Below are 26,538 nucleotides of genomic sequence, written 5' to 3'. Positions count from 1 at the left end.
CATAAAGACCCCATGAAAAATGTGACCTCTAAAGTGGTCACAAGGTTTTTCTATTATTTGACCTACTGACCTAGTTTTTGATGGCACGTAATCCAGTTTCGAACTTGACCTAGATATCATCAAGGTGAACATTCTGACCAATTTTCATGAAGATCTTGTGAAACATATGGCCTCTAGAGAGGTCACAAGGTTTTTCTATTTTTAGACCTACTGACCTAGTTTTTGACCGCATGTGACCCAGTTTCGAACTTGACCTAGATATCATCAAGGTGAACATTCTGACCAATTTTCATATAGACCCCATGAAAAATGTGATCTCTAGAGTGGTCACAAGCAAAAGTTTACGCACGGACGCACGCACGCACGGACGACGGACGCTGCGCGATCACAAAAGCTCACCTTGTCACTTTGTGACAGGTGAGCTAATAAAAATTAGTAAATACATCATATATTTGTCTGGGAATAAACTTACAATGTAATTTCTTCTGTCCCCATGTGAAACAGTACGTCTGTTGATGTAAGACCAAACACTATGTTGTTTATACGTAGAGTGCATGGATCAGATGCGAAGTGAACATGCTGCAAAAAAAAAACAAGAGGGTCATGATGACCCTGGATCGCTCACCAGAGTAATATGAGCTACATGTTTCAAATGTCAAACTGATCATTTTTAGAAACTTTTTGGAAGATTTTCCAATGTACAATCAAGTAACCCCTGGGGCGAGGCCAATTTTACCCCGGGGGTCATAATTTGAACAAAGTTTGTAGAAGTCTACTAGGCAATGTTACATATCAAATATCTAAATCTAGGCCTTCTGGTTTATTTTTAGCAAATTTATGAAGATTCCCTATGTACAATCAAGTAACCCCTGGGCCTGTGTCAATTTGACCCTGGGGGTCAAGATTTGAACAAATTTTGTAGAGGTCCACTAGGCAATGCTACATGTCAAAAAATCTAAGATCTAGGCCTTCTGGTTTATTTTTAGAAATTTTTTGAAGATTTTCCTATGTAAAATCAAGTGACCCCTGGGGCGGGGTCAATTTGACCCTGGGGGTCATGATTTGAACAAAGTTGGTAGAAGTCTATTAGGCAATGCTACATGTCAAATATCTAAGATCTAGGCCTTCTGGTTTATTTTTAGCAAATTTATGAAGATTTCCCTATGTACAATCAAGTAACCCCTGGGGCGGGGTCAATTTTGACCCCAGGGGTCATGATTTGAACACATTTTGTAGAGGTCCATTAGGCAATGCTACATGTCAAATATCTAAGCTCTAGGCCTTCTGGTTTATTTTTAGAAAATTTTAAAGATTTTTCTATGTACAATCAAGGTCACAAGGTTTTTTCATTATTTGACCTACTGACCTAGTTATTGATGGCACGTGACCCAGTTTCAAACTTGACCTAGATATCATCAAGATAACCTTCTGACCAATTTTAATGATCCATTCAAAAGTATGGCCTCTAGAGAGGTCACAAGGTTTTTCTATTTTTAGACCTAATGACCTAGTTTTTGACCGCAGCTGACCCAGTTTCGAATCTGATCTAGATATCATCAAGGTGAACATTCAGACCAACTTTCATACAGATCCCATGAAAAATATGGCCTCTAGAAAGGTCACAAGGTTTTTCTATTATTTGACCTACTGACCTAGTTTTTGATGTCACATGACCCAGTTTCGAACTTGACCTAGATATCATCAAGGTGAACATTCTGACCAATTTTCATGAAGATCTTGTGAAAAATATGGCCTCTAGAGAGGTCACAAGGTTTTTCTATTTTTAGACCTACTGACCTAGTTTTGGACCGCAGTTGACCCAATTTCGAACTTGACCTAGATATCATAAAGATTAATATTCTGACCAATTTTCATGCAGTTCCCATAAAAAATATGGCCTCTAGAGAGGTCACAAGGTTTTTCTATTATTTGACCTTCTGACCTAGTTACTGATGGCACGTGACCCAGTTTCGAACTTGACCTAGATATCATCAAGGTGAACATTCTGACAACTTTCATGAAGATCCATATAAAAGTATGACCCCTAGAGAGGTCACAAGGTTTTTCTATTTTTAGACCTAATGACCTAGTTTTTGACTGCAGCTGACCCAGTTTCGAACTTGACCTAGATATCATCAAGATGAATATTCAGAACAACTTTCATGCAGATCCCATGAAAAATATGGCCTCTAGAGAGGTCACAAGGTTTATCTATATTTAGACCATCTGACCTAGTTTTTGACCGCACGTGACCCAGTTTCGAACTTGACCTAGATATCATCAAGATGAACATTCTGACCAATTTTCATGAAGATCTTGTGAAAAATATGGCCTCTAGAGAGGTCACAACGGTTTTCTATTTTTAGACCTACTGACCTAGTTTTTGACTGCACGTGACCCAGTTTCGAACTTAACCTAGATATGATCAAGGTGAACATTCTGACCAATTTTCATGAAGATCTTGTGAAAAATATGGCCTCTAGAGATGTCACAAGGTTTTTCTATTATTTGACCTATTGACCTAGTTTTCGAAGGTACGTGACCCTGTTTTAAACTTTACCTAGATATCAACAAGGTGAACATTCTCACTAATTTTCATGAAGATCTCATGAAAAATATGGCCTCTAGAGAGGTCACAAGGTTTTTCTATTTTTAGACCTACTGACCTAGTTTTTGACGGCACGTGACCCAGTTTCGAACTTGACCTAGATATCATCAAGATGAACATTCTGACCAACTTTCATAAAGATCCCATGAAAAACAAGAGGACCATGATGGTCCTGAATCGCTCACCTCTTCCCACATGACCCAGTTTTGAGTATGACATCATTTTTTCTATTATTTGACATAGTGAGCTAGTTTTTGAGCTCATGTGACCCAGTTTTGAACTTGACCTAGATATTATCAAGATAAAAATTCTGACCAATTTTCATGAAGATCCATTGAAAAATATGGTCTCTAGAGAGGTCACAAGGTTTTTCTATTATTTGACCTATTGACCTAGTTTTCGAAGGTACGTGACCCTGTTTTGAACTTTACCTAGATATCAACAAGGTGAACATTCTCACTAATTTTCATGAAGATCTCATGAAAAATATGGCCTCTAGAGAGGTCACAAGGTTTTTCTATTTTTATACCTAATGGCCTAGTTTTTGACCGCACGTGACCCAGTTTCGAAACTGACCTAGATATCATCAAGGTGAACATTCAGATCAATTTTCATGAAGATTCAATGAAAAATATGGCCTCTAGAGAGGTCAAAAGATTTTAATAATTTTAGACCTACTGACCTAGTTTTTGACGGCAGTTGACCCAGTTTCAAACTTGATCTAGATATCATCAAGATGAGCATTCAGAGTAACTTTCATACAGATCCCATGAAAAGTATGGCCTCTAGAGAGGTCACAAGGTTTTTTTATTATTTGACCTATTGACCTAGTTTTTTAAGGCACGTAACCCAGTTTCAAAATTGACCTAGATATCATCAAGGTGAACATTCTGACCAATTTTCATGAAGATCCATTCAAGGGTATGGCCTCTAGAGAGGTCACAAGGTTTTTCTATTTCAAGACCTACTGACCTAGTTTTTGACCGCAGTTGACCCAGTTTCAAACTTGACCTATATATCATCAAGATGAACATTCAGACCAACTTTCATACAGATCCCATGAAAAATATGGCCTCTAGAGAGGTCACAACGTTTTTTCATTATTTGACCTACTGACCTACTTTTTGATGGCACGTGACCCAGTTTCGAACTTGACCTAGATATCATCAAGATGAACATTCTGACCAATTTTTATGGAGATCCATTCACAAGTATGGCCTCTAGAGAGGTCACAAGGTTTTTCTATTTTTAGACCTACTGACCTAGTTTTTGATCGCACATGACCCTGTTTCGAACTTGACCTAGATATCATCAAGATGAACATTCAGACCAACTTTCATACAGATCCCATGAAAAATATGGCCTTTAGAGAGGTCACAAGGTTTTTCTATTATTTGACCTACTGACCTAGTTTTTGATGGCACGTGACCCACTTTCGAACTTGACCTAGATATCATCAAGATGAACATTCTGACCAATATTTTTGAAGATCTCATGAAATATATGGCCTCTAGAGAGGTCAGAAGGTTTTTCTATTTTTAGACCTACTGACCTAGTTTTTGACCGCACGTGACCCAGTTTCAAACTTGACCTAGATATCATCAAGATGGACATTCAGACCAACTTTCATACAGATCCCATGAAAAATATGGCCTTTAGAGAGGTCACAAGGTTTTTCTAGTATTTGACCTACTGACCTAGTTTTTGAAGGCATGTGACCCAGTTTCAAACTTAACCTAGATATCATCAAGGTGAATGTTCTGACCAATTTTCATGAAGATCTTGTGAAATATATGGCCTCTAGAGAGGTCACAAGGTTTTTCTATTTTTAGACCTACTGACCTAGTTTTTGACGGCACGTGACCCAGTTTCGAACTTGACCTAGATATCATCAAGGTGAACATTCTGACCAATTTTCATGAAGATCTTGTGAAATATATGGCCTTTCGAGAGGTCACAAGGTTTTTCTATTTTTAGACCTACTGACCTAGTTTTTGAAGGCACGTGACCCAGTTTCGACTTGACCTAGATATCAAGATGAACATTCTGACCAACTTTCATAAAGATCCCACAAAAAATGTGACCTCTAGAGTGGTCACAAGCAAAAGTTTACGCACGCACAGACGCAAGACGGACGCTGCATGATCACAAAAGCTCACCTTGTCACTATGTGACAGGTGAGCTAATGAGACCTCTAGAGATGTCACAAGCAAAAGTTTACGCACGCACGCACGGACGACGGACGACAGACGCTGCGCGATCACAAAAGCTCACCTTGTCACTTTGTGACAGGTGAGCTAAAAAACAATCATAAAGCTACAGTATTTTTAAATGAGTTTTCAATTAGGCAAGTTCTTTAATACACAAAAAAAAAAGTTTTACTTTACTGATCAAGAGTACCAACCTGTGGAAGTGCGAAGCCATTTAGCCTACAACTGAACTTATTGTTAACACAACACTCTCAGCAAGGACTGACATTGGTACATTTATATAACCCACAATTTCAAGGGGATTAAAAAAACGCATATAAACTGGTCACCAAAGCTTAAGCATACCCATTCAAAAGCACTAAAATTGTTCGCTGGATCATTTTTAATTCTTAAGTTTTGGCAGACACGATTCCGGTTTCATAGCAACTTTCCTGATTTAATGGTGAAGTAAGACTCATAGAGCACCTCTTACTGCTTTTCCAGGTACAACCAACTTCCACAGACCAATCTGATATCTAACTGACAAATAATTCCATAACCAGGGTAGAGTTTGAACCTATAGCTACAAGAAAGACATTCAAGACTCTAGGTAACTGCTATAAGCACTTTGTCTCTTTTTTATGAATTCTTATAATATCTTAGTTCTTTTTCAGGATTATTAAGATCTAGACCATTGTCCCTATTAATAAGGTAGGGTAGCCATCAGTCCTTCATTAAGATGGTTGCAGATTTGAGATCATGTAGAATAATTTCCACGCCTAACCATGAAAGATCCAAAACTGTGCCATTTTCCCAAAGATTGTGCCCTTTGTGATACTTTTACTTTCTGGTCCTTCCAGATATTGGAGTCTACACAATGTCTGTACAGTAAATAGAGTTTTGCTTAAGCAGTGCTAAGAGGCATGACAGGTGTAGCACCTCATCACCTCTCATAACAGATTCAATCAAACCAAGTCCAACATTACTTTGCTTGGTTGGCAATTCGTCACCTCGGTGCAAAAAGTGGATAACTCCATTGCCTTAAAGGAGGACTTATTTGCGCTAAGGTGACGAATTGTTGCATTTCATGCTTCCACAGAACATTCTTACAGATTTTATTACCAGAAACTCATTCATAATGTGAAAATTAAATAAAGAGTGAGTTTAACATGATTGGTAACATCTAAATTTCAAATTTTAAATAGTATAACACAACATGCATGTATCTAAAGGAATAACCATGTAAATAAATGGATACCTTATATGTCTTGTCTAAACTGTAAGGTAAGGTAGGATAGACTGGGTTGTGGTGCATATCCCTCTGTGAAGGTAACACTACCAGTTGTACATTTAAACTGAAATGTATGAAAAAATAAGTTTCTTTCAACAACAACAGCTACACTCACAAAATAAACATGAAAGAACAAGGAATCGGTAAAACCGAATGATGCTCCCCGATGCACGTGCCTGTCCCAATATGGGGAATAACATATTAGAAACCAAACAAGAGCTGTCACTAATGGTGACAAATGCCCCCGCAGCACCTTGACCTTTGACCTGGTGACCCCAAAGTCAGTAGGGGTGGTGTACTCAATAAGTAATATCAGCATGTGAAGTTTGAAGGTCCTGGGTGAAGTGGTTCGCGAGTAAAGTGCCTTCATGCAAAAAGTAAACGTTGGCCCCTGTGACCTTGGCCTTTGACCTGGTGACCCAAGTCAGTAGGGTTGGTGTACTCATAAAGTACTATCAGCATGTAAAGTTTGAAGATCCTGGGTGAAGTGGTTCGCGAGTAAAGTGCCTTCATGCAAAAAGTTAACATTGGCCCCTGTGACCTTGACCCTTTGACCTGGTGACCCCAAAGTCAGTAGGAGTGGTGTACTCAATAAGTACTATCAGCATGTGAAGGTTGAAGGTCCTGGGTGCAGTGGTTCGCGAGTAATGTGCCTTCATGCAAAAAGGTAACGTTGGCCCCTGTGACATTGACCTTTGACCTGGTGACCCCAAAGTCAGTAGGAGTGATATACTCAATAAGTACTATCAGCATGTGAAGTTTGAAGGTCCTGGGTGCAGTGGTTCGCGAGTAAAAAGCCTTCATGCAAAAAGTTAACGTTGGGCCCTGTGACCTTGACCTTTGACCTGGTGACCCCGAAGTCAGTAGGGATGGTATACTCAATAAGTACTATCAGCATGTGAAGTTTGAAGGTCCTGGGTGCAGTGGTTCGCGAGTAAAGTGCCTTCATGCAAAAAGTTAACGTTGTGACGAACGAACTAACAAACGGACGGACAGTTGAAAACTAATATGCTTTGGGGGCATAAAAAAAAATGGAGATAATAAAAAGAAGAAAATTGAATAAAGGGAGATAAAGCAAGGGACATATCATTAAGTGTAATTTTTGCCTCTATCATTTTGTGAAGTTTCAATGAAATGCCATTAATACTTTTCAATTAATGCTCCGGACAAGCCTTATTTTGTATAATAAAGGGAGATAATTCAAAAACTAGGTAAAGTCAAGTTATAGTTCTTCGACACTGCACTTCCCGTCAATGGCCTCTATGATTATGTGAAGTTTCAATCAAATGCCATTAATACTTTTCAAGTTATACTCCGGACAAGCCTTATTTTGTATAATAAAGGGAGATAATTCAAAAACTAGGTAAAGTAGTTATAGTTCTTCGACACTGCACTTCCCGTCAATGGCCTCTATGATTATGTGAAGTTTCAATCAAATGCCATTAATACTTTTCAAGTTATACTCCGGACAAGCCTTATTTTGTATAATAAAGGGAGATAATTCAAAAACTAGGTAGAGTCATGGTTCTTTGACACTGCACTTCCCGTCAATGGCCTCTATCATTTTGTGAAGTTTCAATGAAATGCCATTAATACTTTTCAAGAAATGCTCTGGACAAGCCTTATTTTGTATAATAACGGGAGATAATTAAACAAGAGCTGTCAGTGGACTATTCTCAGTGCTTGATAGTATAACATAAGCAATGAGTAAAACTTTAACATTACAATAAGCATATTCTAATTCGAAAAGGGGCCATAATTCAGTCAAAATGCTTGATAGAGTTGCCTCCTCCTTTTTACAGACTGGGGTCATGATGGTAAACAAAATATGAAAGCAATATCTCAATGGACTTCGCAAATATTTGGGGTGGTACGCAAACATTAACATTTATTCTAAGTTGAAAAGGGGCCATAATTCAGTCAAAATGCTTGATAGAGCTGCCTCCTCCTTTTTACAGACTGGGGTCATGATGGTAAACAAGTATGCAAAATATGAAAGCAATATCTCAATGGACTTTGAAAATATTTGGGGTGGTACACAAACTTTAACATTTATTCTAAGTCGAAAAGGGGCCATAATTCAGTCAAAATGCTTGATAGAGTTGCCTCCCCCTTTTTACAGACTGGGGTCATGATGGTAAACAAGTATGCAAAATATGAAAGCAATATCTCAATGGACTTCGCAAATATTTGGGGTGGTACGCAAACATTAACATTTATTCTAAGTCGAAAAGGGGCCATAATTCAGTCAAAATGCTTGATAGAGTTGCCTCCCCCTTTTTACAGACTGGGGTCATGATGGTAAACAAGTATGCAAAATATGAAAGCAATATCTCAATGGACCTTGAAAATATTTGGGGTGGTACACAAACTTTAACATTTATTCTAAGTCGAAAAGGGGCCATAATTCAGTCAAAATGCTTGATAGAGTAGCCTCCTCCTTTTTACAGACTGTGGTCATGATTGTTAACAAGTATGCAAAATATGAAAGCAATATCTCAATGGACTTTGAAAATATTTCGGGTGGTACGCAAACTTTAACATTTATTCTAAGTCGAAAAGGGGCCATAATTCAGTCAAAATGCTTGATAGAATTACCTCCTCCTTTTTACAGACTGGGGGTCATGATGGTAAACAAGTATGCAAAATATGAAAGCAATATCTCAATGGACTTTGAAAATATTTGGGGTGGTACGCAAACTTTTGTGTGACGCTCACGCTAACGCTAACGCCGATGCCGGAGCGAGTAGGATAGTCGAGCTAAAAACTATGTAAGGTAGAGTTATGATTCTTTGACACTGCACTTTGTCTCAATGGCCTCTATGATTATGTGAAGTTTCAATCAAATGCCATTAATACTTTTCAAATTATACTCCGGACAAAAATGTGATAGACAGACGGATGGACAAACAAAGCGGCAACAATATGCTCGCCCTTCGGGGAGCATAAAAATTAACAAGGATGTTCAAGACATGTTACTAAATAGACCCAAGTCACAACTGTTAACACTTAGCACCCGTGTAGAAAACATGGGAAACATTTTTTGTCTTAACATCAAATTAAGAACAGTGTGCTTAATTTTGAACATCTAAAATACCTCAGACAAAGCAGCAAAGACCGTTGAAGTCACTTACTTAAGTTTAAAATCCGGCTTTCAGTAAAAACAGCTTCGCATTACAATGGCAAGAGTACTTACTTTGCTGTCACAGTTGCAACTTCATCCAATTTTTGTGTGAAAATTTCATCATAAGTAACGGTCAATTTACCATTCTAGAAATATAACAATGTTTAAGGTTAAAAAAAAGAGTCTGGCAATCAGTCTCAAAACCCAAAGTGACATTTGAGACAACTTCTTTCTAAATACTCTTCAGATTTTGCATTAACTAATGCTTACTGTTAGAATATTTATCTAGGATATACAGGCACAATTAAAGTCAAATTAAACAGCTAAAACATCTTCAGAATGAAAAATGTTGAAAATAATTACTGATAGTGAATTGAGAAACTTGAGACAAGAAGATAAATGTGCACTCTGTTTTCAAGACACCACAGACAATTTTGCTCCTTTCACCATGACTACTGATAGATCGAATATATAGAGGATATTTGTTTGTTTTGAGTGAATATGGAATATATCTCACTGAGAAGTGAGAAAATTTCAAATATTTTCACGAGCGCGTAGCGCGAGTGAAAATGTGAAAATTTTCTCACTTCGAGGTGAGATATATTCCATATTCACGAAAAACAAACAAATTTTCTTTTTATTTTATGCTCAATTACGTTGAGAAATGCATTTTGCAACTGTTTTAATCTCAGCGCGGGAAACAGACGCGCGTAAACAGACATGACGTCAGACGTGCTGTGACGTTATAAAGACGCACGCAACATAAAGTTCCATTTTGTTTTGTATTTTGCTGCATAACGGTATGAAATTCTCTTTAAGTAAAACTAGAGCTATCACTAAAGGTGATGAATGTACCCCCCTCATGCACTGACACAGTACATTGCAATTTGACGCACACAAGATTGCATAATTATGTGGACTGTATGTATATAGACTGTATGTATACAGTATAGTAACAAAAAACAAAGTCCCATAACTATGCAGAATATTTATCTAAAAGAATGTAACATGCACCATGCACAACTAGGGTTGGTACTGATCACTTGTGTGAAGTTTCATTAAATTGTGTGCAAGGGTTTGGTAGATTAGGCACGCACAAGATTGCATATGCAGACTGTATGTACATAGTATGTTAACAAGAAACAAAGTCCCATAACTCTGCAATTTTTGTCGCTGAAAGAACCTAACATGCCCCATGCACAACTACTGTTGTTACTGATCACTTGTGTGAAGTTTCATTAAATTGTGTCAAGGGGATGAGGAGAGATGGTGCGCACAAGATTGTGTCTATGTATATAGTATAGTAACAAAAAAAACAAAGTCCCATAACTCTGCAAATTTTTTTTCTGAAATAATCTAACATGCCCCATGCACAACTACTGTTGTTACTGATCACTTGTGTGAAGTTTCATTAAATTTTGTCAAGGGATGAGGAGAGATGGTGCGCACAAGATTGTGTCTATGTATATAGTATAGTAACAAAAAAACAAAGTCCCATAACTCTGCAAATTTTTTTTCTAAAAGAACCTAACATGCCCCATGCACAACTACTGTTGGTACTGATCACTTGTGTGAAGTTTCATTAAATTGTGTCAAGGGGATGAGGAGAGATGGTGCGCACAAGACTGTGTCTATGTATATAGTATAGTAACAAAAAAACAAAGTTCCATAACTCTGCAAATTTTTTTTCTAAAAGAACCTAACATGCCCCATGCACAACTACTGTTGGTACTGATCACTTGTGTGAAGTTTCATTAAATTGTGTCAAGGGGATGAGGAGAGATGGTGCGCACAAGACTGTGTCTATGTATATAGTATAGTAACAAAAAAACAAAGTTCCATAACTCTGCAAATTTTTTTTCTAAAAGAACCTAACATGCCCCATGCACAACTACTGTTGGTACTGATCACTTGTGTGAAGTTTCATTAAATTCTGTCAAGGGGATAAGGAGAGATGGTGCGCACAAGATTGCGTCTACGGACAGACGGACAGACAGACAGACAGACGGACAACCTGAAACCAGTATACACCCCCTTACAACTTTGTTGTCGGGGGGTACAATAACTTGAATCGAGAAATATATTATAAAGAACAAAGTGCGACTATAATTTTCATCCTGTTTTAAGCAAATAATTTAAAATTCATACACAACGTATGAGGGGGCGGAGCTCATATCTCTCACAGTGTGAAAATATAGATTTCATATTTTCACAGTGTGTGCGATGAGATATGAAAATATTTAACTGATAGAATACAGTATTTCATTAGTTAGCATAAAATAAATAGTGCAGGTAATATGCCAAATATTTTTAGTCCTACAATTCCTTAAGACTGGTAACTTTTATTTTCTGTAGGCTACATGTATTACCTCAATTTCTGCATTTTTACAATCAACAAATGGACCCATCTGAAATAATAAACATTACACAGCATTATTCTTTTGCATCAAACCATTTGTACGAATTCTTATCATGTACCTTCTGTACATATTGTAAAATCTGAAACTATTTTGAAAATATTCATTAATCTTTTAGTAACAGAACAAAGTTTTTTTAACTTAGAACATGTGTTGTTTCCCCTTTTCTGAACAACATAAAATTTCATCGGTAAAACTTCCATATCATTAATTTTACCTACTGCAGACAATGAAAAAATCTGAGCTATTTGATTGTGTATATTAGTTATTTTTTTATACCAGGCTTTATGCACTCTTTTCATTAGTTAAATCCAGAATTCTCACAGACACCTTACCAGTATACAGACATCTGGTCTGGTGAGCTGAATCTGTTCAATAAGGTCTGTAAAAGGTTCGTACGACAGACAGTCCGATGTGGAGAACGGTCCAGCAGCCACCATCACTGATAACCTTGTGTTCTTAGTGTCTGTGTTAGCTGGAATCTCCGGTAGTGGTAAACTAACACTCTAAAAATAATTTATTTTTCACAGATTTCAGTATTTATTTTATTCAACAAGGTGAATTATATTATTTCATCAACTGCCATTAAGAGCTACCCTTTTTTAATCTACCAGAGAAAAACATTTAGTGCATTTTACAAGCTTAACATCATTTAAGTAATTTATGATCATCACTTGCTACGCTGCAAGCATATAATCTACCTGCATATTGAACAGTAAACCATTTTACTCCTGTATATAAGACAAAAAGGGAAAGATAATGAATAATCTTTTCAGAATTATTTGCATAACACTGAAGTGCTTGATTAAACATGTAAATTTTGTTTGTTGCTAGGTGCTGTTGCTGTGTAATGCTGGTTTAAATCTGGCTCCAGATGAAATAATTTGTACAACACTGAAAAACATAAATCAAGACACACAGCTGTTTACTATACCTCAAACAGTTTGCTTGCCACAAATTTCTGTCCAGTACTATTATGACCAGTCATGGCAACAAGTTGCCCTGGAAACAAAGCATATTCCTTCAGTTGTGACAGGTCTACAGGGATAGTTTTCCCCGAAGATGTATCAATAGATCCTTCCAATACCACAGACTTTTGATTAAGCTTTCCGTTACTGTCACAACAAATTCTTCCTGCTACAGTGACCTCCTCCTGGGTCGGCAAAGCCACATGCATGTATTCCTCAATTTTGTGTATTTTCTGAAGATGTTCAGCCATATCTTCTATCATATCATTCAATACTGTAAAAATAGAAAATCTTCTGTAAATGTAAAAACTTCAAATACATTAGAATTAATACTTCCGAAAGTACAAATTATGAACAGTATGTAGAGCATTAGACTTATAAAAAGACATTTTCATACAGAACATATCAGACAGAGTTCAAGTACTTTTCAAGCATCTATTTCTGGTACATAAAATTTCTACCTTTTCAAGAATTATTTTTCTCAAAACTAAATCTAGTTGGAATAATTTTCATCAACTTCTAAAAAAATGTGTTATAAAGGGATATGCACTCTTTCTTAACTACATTAAAATGTGCCATATATATATATTTTATATATAATTGGGTTTTACGGTGCACCAACACAGTATAGGTTATATGGCGCCAAACAGGAATACAAATTTTGGTTTCACATCTCATTTACATCGAAATAAAAACATGAGGTATGGAATCAAAATTTACATACCTGCTGGAATCTAAGAGTTACTGCAAAACCAAGTGTTAAGACCCTATCAGTCGCCTCTTACGATCATGCAAGGGTAAGGCAGAGGTTCAAATTCTTTTCATACACAGATTGTCCCAGAACCACAGGTATCGATATGTGATCAAATGCAGTATTTTATTTCTAATTATGTTCATTTCTTTTCTATTTCTTAAAATTAAAGCAGAATTTTTAAAAATTAAAGTACTTTTCAGTTTGTTTGTTTAAAATCAATTTCAAGGGCTTTTCTAGGTCCGTGCAAACCCTGCAAAAAGTTGTTATTTTGAACCCTGGACAATGCATATGTTATAATGAAATGGCTGACTGAAGATAAAGTCTGTCATTCATCAAGGTGTATAGAGGTGGCAAGGGTCCAGCCTTCTGTTCAAACCACTAATATGTTAAGTTTAAATCAAATCAGATTATTCCTTAGGAAGTTTAACTCGGACAGTAAGGACTCTGGACAAAGACAATAGGAGTGGCAGCAAAGACCATACTTCTTTGCTTTGAATAATTTGAGGACTATCACAGCTGTCAGGGTGCATTAAAACTAGACATAGTTCAATAAATGAGTCACTGAAAATTTTTAAACCAAACTTTTATGTGCAAGATTACACTTAAACAGAACTGTACTGACCAACCTAACCACTATAAACTGGGCTAGCAACACCATTTTTGTTGCTGATTGGTTATAGCAATTATTCCTGGTAATTAGAACCACTAACAGTTGTCAGACACAATTCTATTAATAAACTTAGGTGCATCAAAAGAAACCTCATCCTGCAACAGATCTCAACATGTTTTCATAAAATTACAATTCAATCATAAAAGGCCAAGAATAATACACTAATGTTATATCTGGTCACCAGATCTCATGCAATGTTAGTTTAAAACCTGCATAAATTACCATCTCTTTTCTCGGACAATTTCTGGAACATATATTTCATATTTTTGGAAATGCTCTGTTCTGTGCTATAGTCTTCTATGGTTACACCTTGACCAGACCCGTGCCACTTAACATTGTTGGTTAAACCAACACTGACCATTACTTCTCCTCTATTTGTCCGAGAATTGTACTTCTTTGCTGGTGTCGTACTGAAAAGACATTGTTTAAAATCACAAGAAGCAATTAACTTATTTAGTAAAGAAGCTAAGAAGAGTCCAGCTCAGTTTTTACAAACCCAGTTGGTTACTAACAAAATATTTCATCACACAAAGCTACTGTTTTAAAAAGTGCAATGCTTATATACTGTATCCAGGCAAAGGTCATTTCATGCTGATAGATGAAAGTTTCTTTATGGAGGGGAAAAAGTAGAGAAATTTTGTATTTCATGTATCATTTCTTTTAACGCTACTTATTATCTCCAAAAATTACTTCAGCCAATATGCATTTAAAAGCATTCCATCATAAAACTGCTGTTATTGTCATTTTAAAGATGTATTAATATGAGAAACACAAATATATGTTGCTATAACCTCTTTTTACCAATTGTTAACATATTATGGCCCTGTGATGCATAATTAAAACAAGTCTGCTAGGTAATAAAAGCTTAAAATTCAATTATGTAAGCTCTTTACAAATTTTATGTTAGAATAACGTCATTTCACCATATTTGTTCTGCAGAATCCTTCCTGATAAATTATGTTGGATCAAGGCTGATATGAAAATTCTGGAAACTTCCGCACTACACCAGAAAATCTCTCCTTATTCAACCTGTATACAAGTGTCTTGATGTGGACAGTCAATGACAAAAATATTTCCTTACATACCTAGCTGGAGAGAAGCTAGCTGGGGAATATGGTACTGCGGGGCTACGATTGGGTCCAGTAAATCTCTTGATAGGGGCATTCTCTGGTGTGTGTTGTCTCTTGTTCGATACTGCACCCTGAAATCACAACTGTACTACGTCTTCTTTCACATGATGCACAACTGTTTTTCAAAACTACAGACAAACAAGAGGGCCATGAAGGCCCTGTATTGCTCACCTGATCTACTGACCTAAAGATCATCAAGATCAACATTCTGACCAAGTTTCATTAAGATATGGTCATAAATGTAGCCTCTAAAGTGTTAACTAGCTTTTCCTTTGATTTGACCCAGTGACCTAATTTTTGACCCCACATGACCCAGATTCAAACTTGACCTAAAGATCATCAAGATTAACATCCTGATTAAGTTTCATGAAGATATAGTCATAAATGTGGCCTCTAGAGTGCTTTGATTTGACCTAGTGACCTAGTTTTTGATCACACCTGACCCAGATTTGAACTTGAATTATAGATCATCAAGATTAACATTCTGATCAAGTTTCATTAAGATATGGTCAAAAATGTGGCCACTACAGTGTTAATAAGCCGTTCCTTTGATTTGACCTGATGACCTAGTTTTTGACCCTAGATGACCCAATATCGAAATCGTCCAAGATTTTATTGAGGGTAACATTCTGACCAAGTTTCATTAAGATTGGGCCAAAATTGTGACCTCTAGAGTGTTAACAAGCTTTTCCTTTGATTTGACCTTGTGACCTAGTTTTTGGACCCCACCTGATCCAGATTTGAACCTGACCTATGGATCATCAAGGTTAACATTCTGACCAAGTTTCATTAAGATATGGTCATAAATGTGGCCTCTAGAGTGTTTACTAGCTTTTCCTTTGATTTGACCTGGTGACCTAGTTTCTAATCCTACATGACCCAGAATCAAATTGGACCTTGAGATCATCAAGATTAACATTCTGACCAAGTTTCATGAAGATATAGTCATAAATGTGACCTCTACAGTGTTAACAAGCTTTTCCTTTGATTTGACCTGGTGACCTAGTTTTTGATCCTAGATGACCCAATATCGAACTTGTCCAAGATTTCATTGAGGGTAACATTCTGACCAAGTTTCATTAAGATTGGGCCAAAATTGTGACCTCTATAGTGTTAACAAGCTTTTCCTTTGATCTGACCTGGTGACCTAATTTTTAAACCCAGATGATCCAATATCGAACTCATCCAAAATTTTATTGAGGGTAACATTCTGACCAAGTTTCATTAAGATTGGGCCAAAATTGTGACCTCTAGAGTGTTAACAAGCTTTTCCTTTGATTTAACCTGGTGACCTAGTTTTTGACCCCAGATGACCAAATATCGAACTCTTCCAAGATTTTATTGAGGGTAACATTCTGACCAAGTTTCATTAAGATAAGGTCAAAATTGTGACCTCTAGAGTGTTAACAGTCAAATTGTTAACGACGAACGGACGGACGGACGATGACGGACACAGGGCGATCACAAAAGCTCACCTTGAGCACATCATGCTCGGGTGAGCTAAAAATGCTTCATAATGAGCCATACAGAAATAATACACATCACCTTTAGGCAAGATCAAAAAAAATGCTGCTATGAAACAAGCTTTCAATGAAAATATAATTGTCAATTTTAGTTCATACAATCCCCATCTGTGATTGATATTTTGTATCCTAGTTAAAAAAAAGCTATGGTCTTTCATAAGAAGTACCTTTTACAGAAAACTGGTAAGCTTCAACCTGTCATCACAACTGAATCAACATTTCTTCACAATTTAATTTGAGTTTAATAATACAACTGCCCCTTGAAATTTCTGAATTCATCTTATTTATTGAAACACTATAAATCTGGAGAGTCATCAACTAGGAATAGTACAGTGGTGCTTGGGTAGATTGTTAGACTTCCGGACTTAAGTGGAATTTGACAACATCTCGCACTGATAATCCCTTACTGGGTCATGAAAACTTTTAAGAAATACAGAAAGCAGTGATAAAGTGTAGTTAGCATATATACAGAGGGATGTTTCCCTATAATTAATGTCAAGTATATCGATTTAAACCATTCTACTCCAAATAGTGATCTGAGAAATACTGTTACACTCATCTACAGTACAAATGCCTGGAAAATCTCTACTTAAAAACTTCAGGAAACACAATTTTGTGATACTTCATGCTTGTATTACAGTATATAAATACATGAAAAAGTCTAAAATTACTACAACAAACCATTCCAACCTACTTTTGTTTTTGGTGTCTTTCCACCATAAGCACTGTATAACTCTTCAGCTCCTTCAACGTCCATTCTGAAATCACATAAATGGCGACAGTTCAAGTACTATTCCAATTAAGTCAACTTTCTTATCATGAGGCCGCACACTGCAGAATTCTTCTTTTGAAACATAAAGATTATGTATTAGCTTTTAAAATCATAAACACCCTAGATTTGTGCCAGTAAAACAAGTATGCCCACGGGCAGAATGTCGCGCCTGTCAGCTGTCAAGTGTGACCTTGACATTAGACCTAGGGACCTGGTTCTTGCGCATCTTGGTGAACATTCTTGCCAAGTTACATCAAAATTCCACCATGCATGAAGAAGAAATGCTCCGGAAAAACTTCAATTTGACCTCTGACCTCCAACTGTGACCTTCATCTTTGAGATAGGAATATGGGGTTTGCGCATGACACTCCTTTTCACTGAGGTAAACATTCATGCCAAATATAAACAAGATTGGTCCATGCATGTCAAAGTTATGGTCTGGACAAAATCGGACAGACGCACAGATGGATGCACGCACACACACACCGACCCGCCAAAAGTGACGACTAAGTCGAGCTCACCGCAAGCAGGCTTGACAAAAACAGCATAATGCTATATATGATCCTCTGATTAATATAAATGCAGGCTTCAAAATAATTGCCAAAATTTGTTTCATTTATGCAATGAAATTAATGAAATTACTGACAATGTAATTGTTGTGCACACTCACGGTAGACTGTCTATTGTATGAATTACTGGTGCAGTCTCCTTCTTCACTGCCTTTGGAGTTTTCTGATTCCTTTTGGATAATCGCTGAAAACATAGAATTTTCATTAGTCTCTAGCAATTCAGATTTACTCACCATTTTTGAACAATATATTGTGATTTTGTGACTATTTACTTGGACAGGAAGCACTTCTTTTGTGGAATGGATTAAATTAACATTGTGCCTATGTAGAGGTGCGCAGTATTACCGGTATACCGGTAACCGTGGTACAACCTTCCGGTGGTACGATACCGCGGTACCATCGGGGAATACCGGTATTTTATCAACATTATCCCTACTTCTGCTTATTTTTAATTTAAATTGTCTATGTAGCCTTCCGTAACAGCAACTGACACCATGCATGATTTTCCAATTTATATCTCTGGAATCCCCATGCTACTATTATTAGTTTCCAACAAGAGCTGTCACTAATGGTGACAAATGCCCCCCGCAGCACCTTGACCTTTGACCTGGTGACCCCAAAGTCAGTAGGGGTGGTGTACTCAATAAGTACTATCAGCATGTGAAGTTTGAAGGTCCTGGGTGCAGTGGTTCGCGAGTAAAGTGCCTTCATGCAAAAAGTTAACGTTGGCCCCTGTGACCTTGACCTTTGACCTGGTGACCCCAATGTCAGTAGGGTTGGTGTACTCAATAAGTACTATCAGCATGTGAAGTTTGACGGTCCTGGGTGCAGTGGTTCGCAAGTAAAAGGCCTTCATGCAAAAAGTTAACGTTGGCCCCTGTGACCTTGACCTTTGACCTGGTGACCCCAAAGTCAGTAGGGGTGGTATACTCAATAAGTACTATCAGCATGTGAAGTTTGAAGGTCCTGGGTACAGTGGTTCGCGAGTAAAGTGCCTTCATGCAAAAAGTTAACGTTGTGACGAACGAACTAACTAACTAACTAACTAACGAACGAACGGACGGACAGTTGAAAACTAATATGCCTCCCAATGGTACAACTGAACATGTACGATCCACCGCGTGATCCCCAATCAAAACCTTGGAAAACCTCCAGATTATTCCGTATAGATGGATGACGTCATGCGCGCACTTGTTTTTACTTTGAGTCTTGTAAGTGCGGCGAGTCACGACTTCTAGTTTTAAATGATAGTTTAAAATATCATGTTATGTATTTGCATGTATTCAAAAAGAAATAAATAGTATGGAAAATTTTGAGTCAAAATTTATTATTTTTTGTTTGAAAACGATTTGATGAAGCCTTCATACTATTTGTAAACGTTACTGGTTTATCAAGCGGGTGCACAAATCAAACTTCAAACTAGAACTGTCACAGGAGTGACTCATACCCCCACCATACGGTCTTGTCACAGAAGAATGGCAACCATAAGAAATCTTAAAAATACTTAGTCTTTGGAGTACTTCATCCTGGGCTTCCACATATAAGTAATACTAGTATAATACTAGTATAGTAATACTAGTAAATATAAAAAATCTCTAATATTAGAGATACACTGAAAGTGAATACAAAAAAGTGTCTTACCGACCCATGTTACCACAGAAAAATGTATTTACTTTTTACATAGGACTTATAATAAAAAAGTTAGAAAAATACCTAAAATATTGAAAATCTAAAAATAGGATTTCTAAAAATAGACTAATTCCTTGAATTTAAGAGGAAGAAACTCAGTACAAAAGTTAAAAAAAGGTTTATCCCTTTGGCTCTAAGCCAATCAGAATGAGATATAGTGAAAATACATCAAAATTAACCTTAAATTCTAGGTAAAAGGGGACACAATTCAAGAAAAATTAGTGTCAGAGTTATGCACCTTGTGTCACATGATGTGGGTGATGAGGTGGAACATCTATTTTAAGTCTGAATCAAATCCATTCAGTAGTAACTGAGATATAGTGAAAATACATCAAAATTAACCTTAAATTCTAAGTAAAAAGGGGCATAATTCATGAAAAATTGGTGTCAGAGTTATGCACCTTGTGTCACATGATGTGGGTGATGAGGTGGAACATCTATTTTAAGTTTGAATCAAATCCATTTTGTAATAACTGAGATATAGTGAAAATACATCAAAATCAACCTTAAATTTAAAGTAAAAGGGGACATAATTCATAAAAAAATTATGTCAGAGTTAAGCACCTTATGTCACATGATCTGGGTGATGAGGTGGAACAACTATTTTAAGTTTGAATCGAATCCATTTAGTAATAACTCAGATATAGTGAAAATACAACAAAATTAACCTTAAATTCTAAGTAAAAGGGCACATAATTCATGAAAATTTAGTGTCAGAGTTATGCACCTTGTGTCACATCAGTCTTCGTCGTAACTGGGTTGCCCGAAGTCCGGGACAAGTAGATCCTGTTTCGGGCAAGCCAAAGTTTTCAGGTGGTTGCCCGAACGGACAAGTGCTTTTTCCAAAATTTAAATCCCTTAATTTTCACAATAATTACAAAAAAGAATTTCATGAATCTGAAATGAACATCCTAAATACCAGCTTTCGTATATTTATGCATGAATTGATGACTTCACGTGACATTTGCAATGTATAAAGTTACTTTACAAAATTCAGAAATTACATCCCTATGACTGGAGTTTACCCGCAAATCGTAAAGATATCAAAACGTCATGCCAGTAATTTTCCATTCCTCGAGCACGTGCGACCTATCGTATCGCCATTACTTTTGTTTATCGACACGTACACAAAAAACGCGTGTAGTGCATTCATTTTTTAATATTATCGCTTCAAATTTTCAACACCGCTTGAGAAGTAATACAGTTTTAATTCTATAACAATTTTAATAAGATATCGACAGAAATGTAGGCAAAATTCTATAAAAACGATCGAAGTTTCATACAATTATTTGTAAAATTTCAAACAGCGCGATCTTAATTATTTATTTATTTCTAAAAGTAAATAAACAATACATACTATGGTCATAAAATTCAGACTTTTGACAAGAAAGTACAAAAAACAGAATTAAAAAATCTTAAATAATGAAAAAGCGGCAGCAATTTAAATACATCGAGTAAAACGTTTTTTGGCAAACAGATTTCTGCAAGTGCGGCAGAATAGGTTACGTGACCTCGTGAACGTAAATAAAAAAATTGTTTTAAAATAAAGCAGTCTGATGTCGCTGTGGTTTTTAATAAGTAAATGAATCTTTGTACATGTCTTTTTTGACTCCACACTATGTCAGATATTCTTTTCAAACAATAACGTAAATTCCTTGAGGGCAAATAGGTCACAGAGTGTAGGATATCTACTATTATCGTTTGACACATTTACCTGTCAGTTTATACGGGATATTGCACATTCGCTTTTAAAAAAAATTAAAGAAGATACTTTTTTACTGATTTCTTCTCAGCAATTTAAAGAACCGAGGCCGTACGATCAGATAGTGAAATGGCGCGAAAACATGACGTAATACCATGACAATCTCGGGCAACTATACCGCTTTGATCTCCACTTCAAATGCCATGATACCGACACACTTCTTTTAGCTCTTTGAGGGGGTTTTAATTGATAATGAAAACAAGGCCAATTACTTGTTTATCAACAGAATAATTACCGATAATTGTTAATGTTTTTTTTTTCGCTTTAAACACGGGTGGGTTGATGATGATTATTGTGTCCATATTTTTTTGGACACGTTGCCCCGGACTGTGATATTTACTTGATAATGATGATTCAACTTTTTTTGGCCATGCCACCAGAAACACATTTTTTTTTTTTGGGGGGGGGGGGCGCGCCTAACCAGGCTGATCCATTATTGCAGTTAAATTTGAACAACAACACTATATTTTAAAGGCCCTGGATTAAAAAAGTAAGTTTTAGAAGGGTAGTGTAAATTTGAACCCCACACCTGGAATATAACTAGATACTGGTATAGGTTTTACTTTTTTTCTACAGTTTTCTCCCATAATTTTTGTCTGCTAGTTACTTGAATATTGCAACATGGTTATCCACTTACGTTGGCTTAGGCTGCCCATGGATAGTGTGGGTAGGTTAGTTGACTACCATTTAAATAACTGAATGTTGAATTCAGCATAAACCAAAATACATCATATTTATAAACAAAATGATTTCGGGCAAGTAAAAATGTTTTCGGGCAAGTGGTTTTCTTAACTTACTTGCCCGAAAGGACAAGTGCTGAAAAAAAATTAAGGCGAAGACTGTCACATGATGTGGACACATGATGTGGGTGATGAAGTGGAACATCTATTTTAAGTTTGAATGAAATCCATTTTGTAGTAACTGAGATATAGTGAAAATACATCAAAATCAACCTTAAATTCTAAGTAAAAAGGGGCATAATTCATAAAAAAAAATGGTGTCAGAGTTATGCACCTTGTGTCACATGATGTGGGTGATGAGGTGGAACATCTATTTTAAGTTTGAATCAAATCCATTTAGTAATAACTGAGATATAGTGAAAATACAACAAAATTAACCTTAAATTCTAAGTAAAAGGGGACATAATTCATGAAAACTTGGTGTCAGAGTTATGCACCTTGTGTCACATGATGTGGGTGATAAGGTGGAACATGTATTTTAAGTTTGAATCAAATCCATTTGGTAATAACTGAGATAATAGATTTCGGGACGCGACGGGACGGGACGGGACGCGACGCGACAAAACTGACTCCTATATACCCCCCTCAAACATGTTTGGTGGGGGTATAACAAGCGCGACCTATATACATGTGACCCAGTGCTTTCCTAGAGACAATATGGCATCTTCCGACGTATACACGCTGGTAAAAAATACTAAGGGTCATTAATCTAACTAGTCATAAGTCAAGTTAATATTCCAGTGTATTTCTTTCTTTAATTCTAGTCAAGTAACTAGTCTTCGTTGTTGCTCATAATAAATTATTTCTGAGAGTTTTTCAATATTTTTATGACCACTACCTTAGCCCTTAGCCTGCTGCAGGCGAATTTAATAGCCTTTGCTAACAGCTTGGAACCAGATCAGACGCCGATTAAATCGGCGTCTGATCAGGTTCCAAGCTGTTTGCTACTCTGACAATATTTCTTCCAGTTTTGGAGCAAATTGAATGAACTTTACAATTTAAGCAGATGACATTTCCAGCAGATGACAATTTATCTAGCATGCTAAAGGTTAGCTGTTAGTCTTACGATAAAAATGGTGGTATACCGTGGTATATACCGCAGTAATAAGGAAAAAACAGTGGTATACCGTGGTATTTTTTTCAAGGCGGTACCCAGCCCTATGCCTATGCAAGTTTTCAGTTTAAGGTTGAGAATCAGGCCTTGAGAAACAAAACTCAAACAACACCAAATCATAGAAAGAAAGAGTTGTTTGACATGAAAATTGAACAGCATGTAAAACATGTAATACTATATAACTTTATGAGACAAGTGTCAGTATACTGATATAAACATTGAATTCCGGGAAAGGACTGCCTAAAGGGGCTCCACTTCCGGACAGTAAAACGCCTTTAAAAACTCACCATTTTCAAAGAACAGTTACAGATGTTCGTTTTGATGCATTTGCAATAGCGTGCGAGTGGTGAAATTTGGCATAACAAGGTGAAACACAGTTTTCAGCAATTGTTTTTCTTTATTTTATTACAAATGGTATTCATTTTCAGAGGGAGATAACTTTTTCCGATTATTTTAAGTACAAATGGCATTCATTTTCAAAGGGAGACAACTTTTTCCGATTATTTTAAGATATCGTTGAGAAAAAGTTGTTTCCCTTTGAAAATGAATGCCATTTGTAAATAAATAAAGATAAACAATTGCTGAAAACTGTGTTCCACCTTGTTATGTGAAATTTCACCACTATTGCAAACGCATCAAAACGAACATGTGTAACAGTTCTTTGAAAATGGTGAGTTTTTAAAGGCGTTTGACTGTCCGGAAGTGGGGCCCCTATAGGTAGTCATTTTCTGGAATTCAACATTTATATCAGTATACTGACACTTGTTTCGTAAAGTTATATACATGTTTTACATGTTGTTCAATTTTCGTGTCAAACAAATCTTTCTTTCTATGACTTGGTGTTGTTTGATTTTTGTTTCTCAAGGCCTACTTCGTAACCTTAAAAATGACCATTACTCCACAGAGTATACAAATCCAGGGCATCTCTGTAGCTACATGAACTGAACTGCAGAACCAAAACTGTTTTGCATATTTCTGTTAGCTGTAACAAACTCACATAGTATTTCTCAGTTAAAATTCTTTAAACCTAAATAAAAACAAAATTCCATTTTGTACGAGCAAAAGAAACATGTTTAGTTTCAATTCAATATTTGCATCAGTTTTTGAACTTGTATGCAAAATTTTAACCAAAAGGGTGCATAATTTGGCATAATTTGGCCAAAATAAATGTCACTCAGAGTTATGGAACTTGATGCTATCACCTAGTTTTATAGCCCCAAAGACACATGTGAAGTTTCAAATCAATATCTACATTAGTATTGGAGACAGTAACTTGCATGCATAATTTGGCCAAAATACGTGTCAGAGTTATGGGACTTGACCCAGTGAGGTTGGTAATTGACCTAGAAAAGCTTCAAACTATGTGCCTTTAAATGATAGCTATACATACTTGCATGCAAAACTTTAACCAAGGTATGACGCTGATGCCGATGCCAGAGTAGAATAGCTCTGGCTATTCTTTGAATATGATGCTGAAGAAGGTCTTGAGAAGACTAAAACCATCTAATATTAAAATAGTCTTAAACCTATCCCGGTGTTGGTTGTTTAGTACCCTTTCCCCACCTTTGTATTTTGTTCTTCGAATAGTCAAGCTAAAAGTCTAAATATTTACCTCCCTTTCAAACTGGTCCAGTGTATCCAGCTCAAGCTCGATATTTTTCCTGGAGTGAGTAAAAGCCACCCATTCTGTCACCAGTTTTGATGCTTCCAGTCTGTGCATTGTACACATCTCCTGCACTGAAAATATATTTATAATACATTTATACATAAGCAGAAGCAAATATTGAAATGTCCAAGATAAATTGAAACAAGAGCTCCGCCAAGCGGGGAAATATACGGCCAAAGGGTTATATCAGTGGAGGACAGTCTAATCAAAATTTAAAGATATTTTTTATTTAGTGGGAGGTGAGTGGGGGGTGGGGGAAAGAGAGCAGGGTGTGTGCGTGTATAATGGTTGTGACATGATACTAAAGCGTGAATTTTTTTTTTGGTGGTGGGGGGTGGGTATGTAGATTGTTGCAGTCTGCACATCGTCCCATCACCATCTGCCTGTATTATAAGTTTAAAATCAATACCTTTAATATTTTTTAAGTTATGCTCTGGACACAAAATATGATAGGTGGGCAGATTTGATCTTGACCTTTGACCTACCACACTGGTTCATGAATGCACTTCACCTTGTCTCATCACTACCAACCTACATCCCAAGTTTGAAGTCAATAATAAGTTATGCACAGAACACAAAATATGACGGACAGATTTGACCTTTGAGCTCAATTTGTAACCTTGACCTTTGCCTACAGACCCGGTTCATCAGCTTTGCACATCGTCCCATCTCCACCTACCTACATCAGGCTACATGCCAAGTTTGTCGAAGTCAATATCTTGCATGGTTATTTAGTTATGCTCTGTACAAAAAATATGATGCTCAGTTTTGACCTTTTAGCTCTATTTGTGACCTTGACCTTTGACCTACAGAACCAGTTCAAAGCGCTCTACACATTGTCTCATCACCATCTACCTACAGGCCAAATTTAAAGTCAACTAGAAGGTGTTTTTGTCACAAAAACATATATGTCTCCCCCTATGTACTCTAAGGATAGAAGAGGGGCATGTTTGTTGTATGCAGGGTGAAAGTCAATTGGCGGCCATTTTGTGCAGCGAAGCCGAACGTGTCGGCGATATGCACAACTAGGCTTGGTACTGATCACTCCTGTGAAGTTTCGTCGAAATCTGTCCAGCAGTTTGTCCTGTGAAAGCTTGACAAGATTTTTCTATTTTTTAGCTCTTGCGGCCATTTTGTGCAGCGAAGCGTAACGTGCCGGCGATATGAACAACTAGGCTTGGTACTGATCACTCCTGTGATGTTTCATCGAAAACCGGCCAGCAGTTTGACCTGTGAAAGCCGGACAAGCTTAATGTGGGCGGGCAGGACGGACAAATGGTGAAGGCAATATGTCTCCCCCCACCTATGGGAGAGACATAATACATTTAATTGTTGTTAAGTTATGCTCCAGGCTCAAATTATGATGGACAGACGCACATGCCATAACATAATATGTCCATTTTTTCAAAACAGGCGTATAAAAACATGCTTGTGGCAGTGATTTGTTTTACAAAATTTCATGTACGAGTCCCAGGACTCTCTGGGCTACAAATCAATGAGCCCGGACTCATCGATGACAACAGACAACAAGTGATCCCAATAGCTCATCCTT

At 36.8% G+C, this 26,538-nt stretch overlaps 1 protein-coding gene across 1 annotated transcript; it reads right to left on the bottom strand.

Annotated features, from left to right (window-relative positions):
- Positions 1 to 472: 472 nt before the first annotated feature.
- On the bottom strand, positions 473 to 25,051 carry LOC128552164 (DNA polymerase alpha subunit B-like; the record flags this gene model as incomplete). The annotated part of the gene is given in 11 exon segments (XM_053533185.1): positions 473 to 579; positions 6,056 to 6,152; positions 9,285 to 9,358; positions 11,582 to 11,620; positions 11,965 to 12,135; positions 12,564 to 12,871; positions 14,244 to 14,431; positions 15,107 to 15,222; positions 17,369 to 17,432; positions 18,117 to 18,199; positions 24,933 to 25,051. Coding segments are annotated over 11 exon segments (1,364 nt in total), but the record flags the coding sequence as incomplete, so codon positions are not given.
- Positions 25,052 to 26,538: the final 1,487 nt, after the last annotated feature.

The sequence above is a fragment of the Mercenaria mercenaria genome, unplaced genomic scaffold (assembly GCF_021730395.1).
Source record: "Mercenaria mercenaria strain notata unplaced genomic scaffold, MADL_Memer_1 contig_2097, whole genome shotgun sequence".
Classification (NCBI taxonomy): Eukaryota; Metazoa; Mollusca; class Bivalvia; order Venerida; family Veneridae; genus Mercenaria; species Mercenaria mercenaria.
The sequence above is the reverse complement of the archived record's forward strand: the minus strand, read 5'-3'. Positions and strand labels throughout refer to the sequence as shown.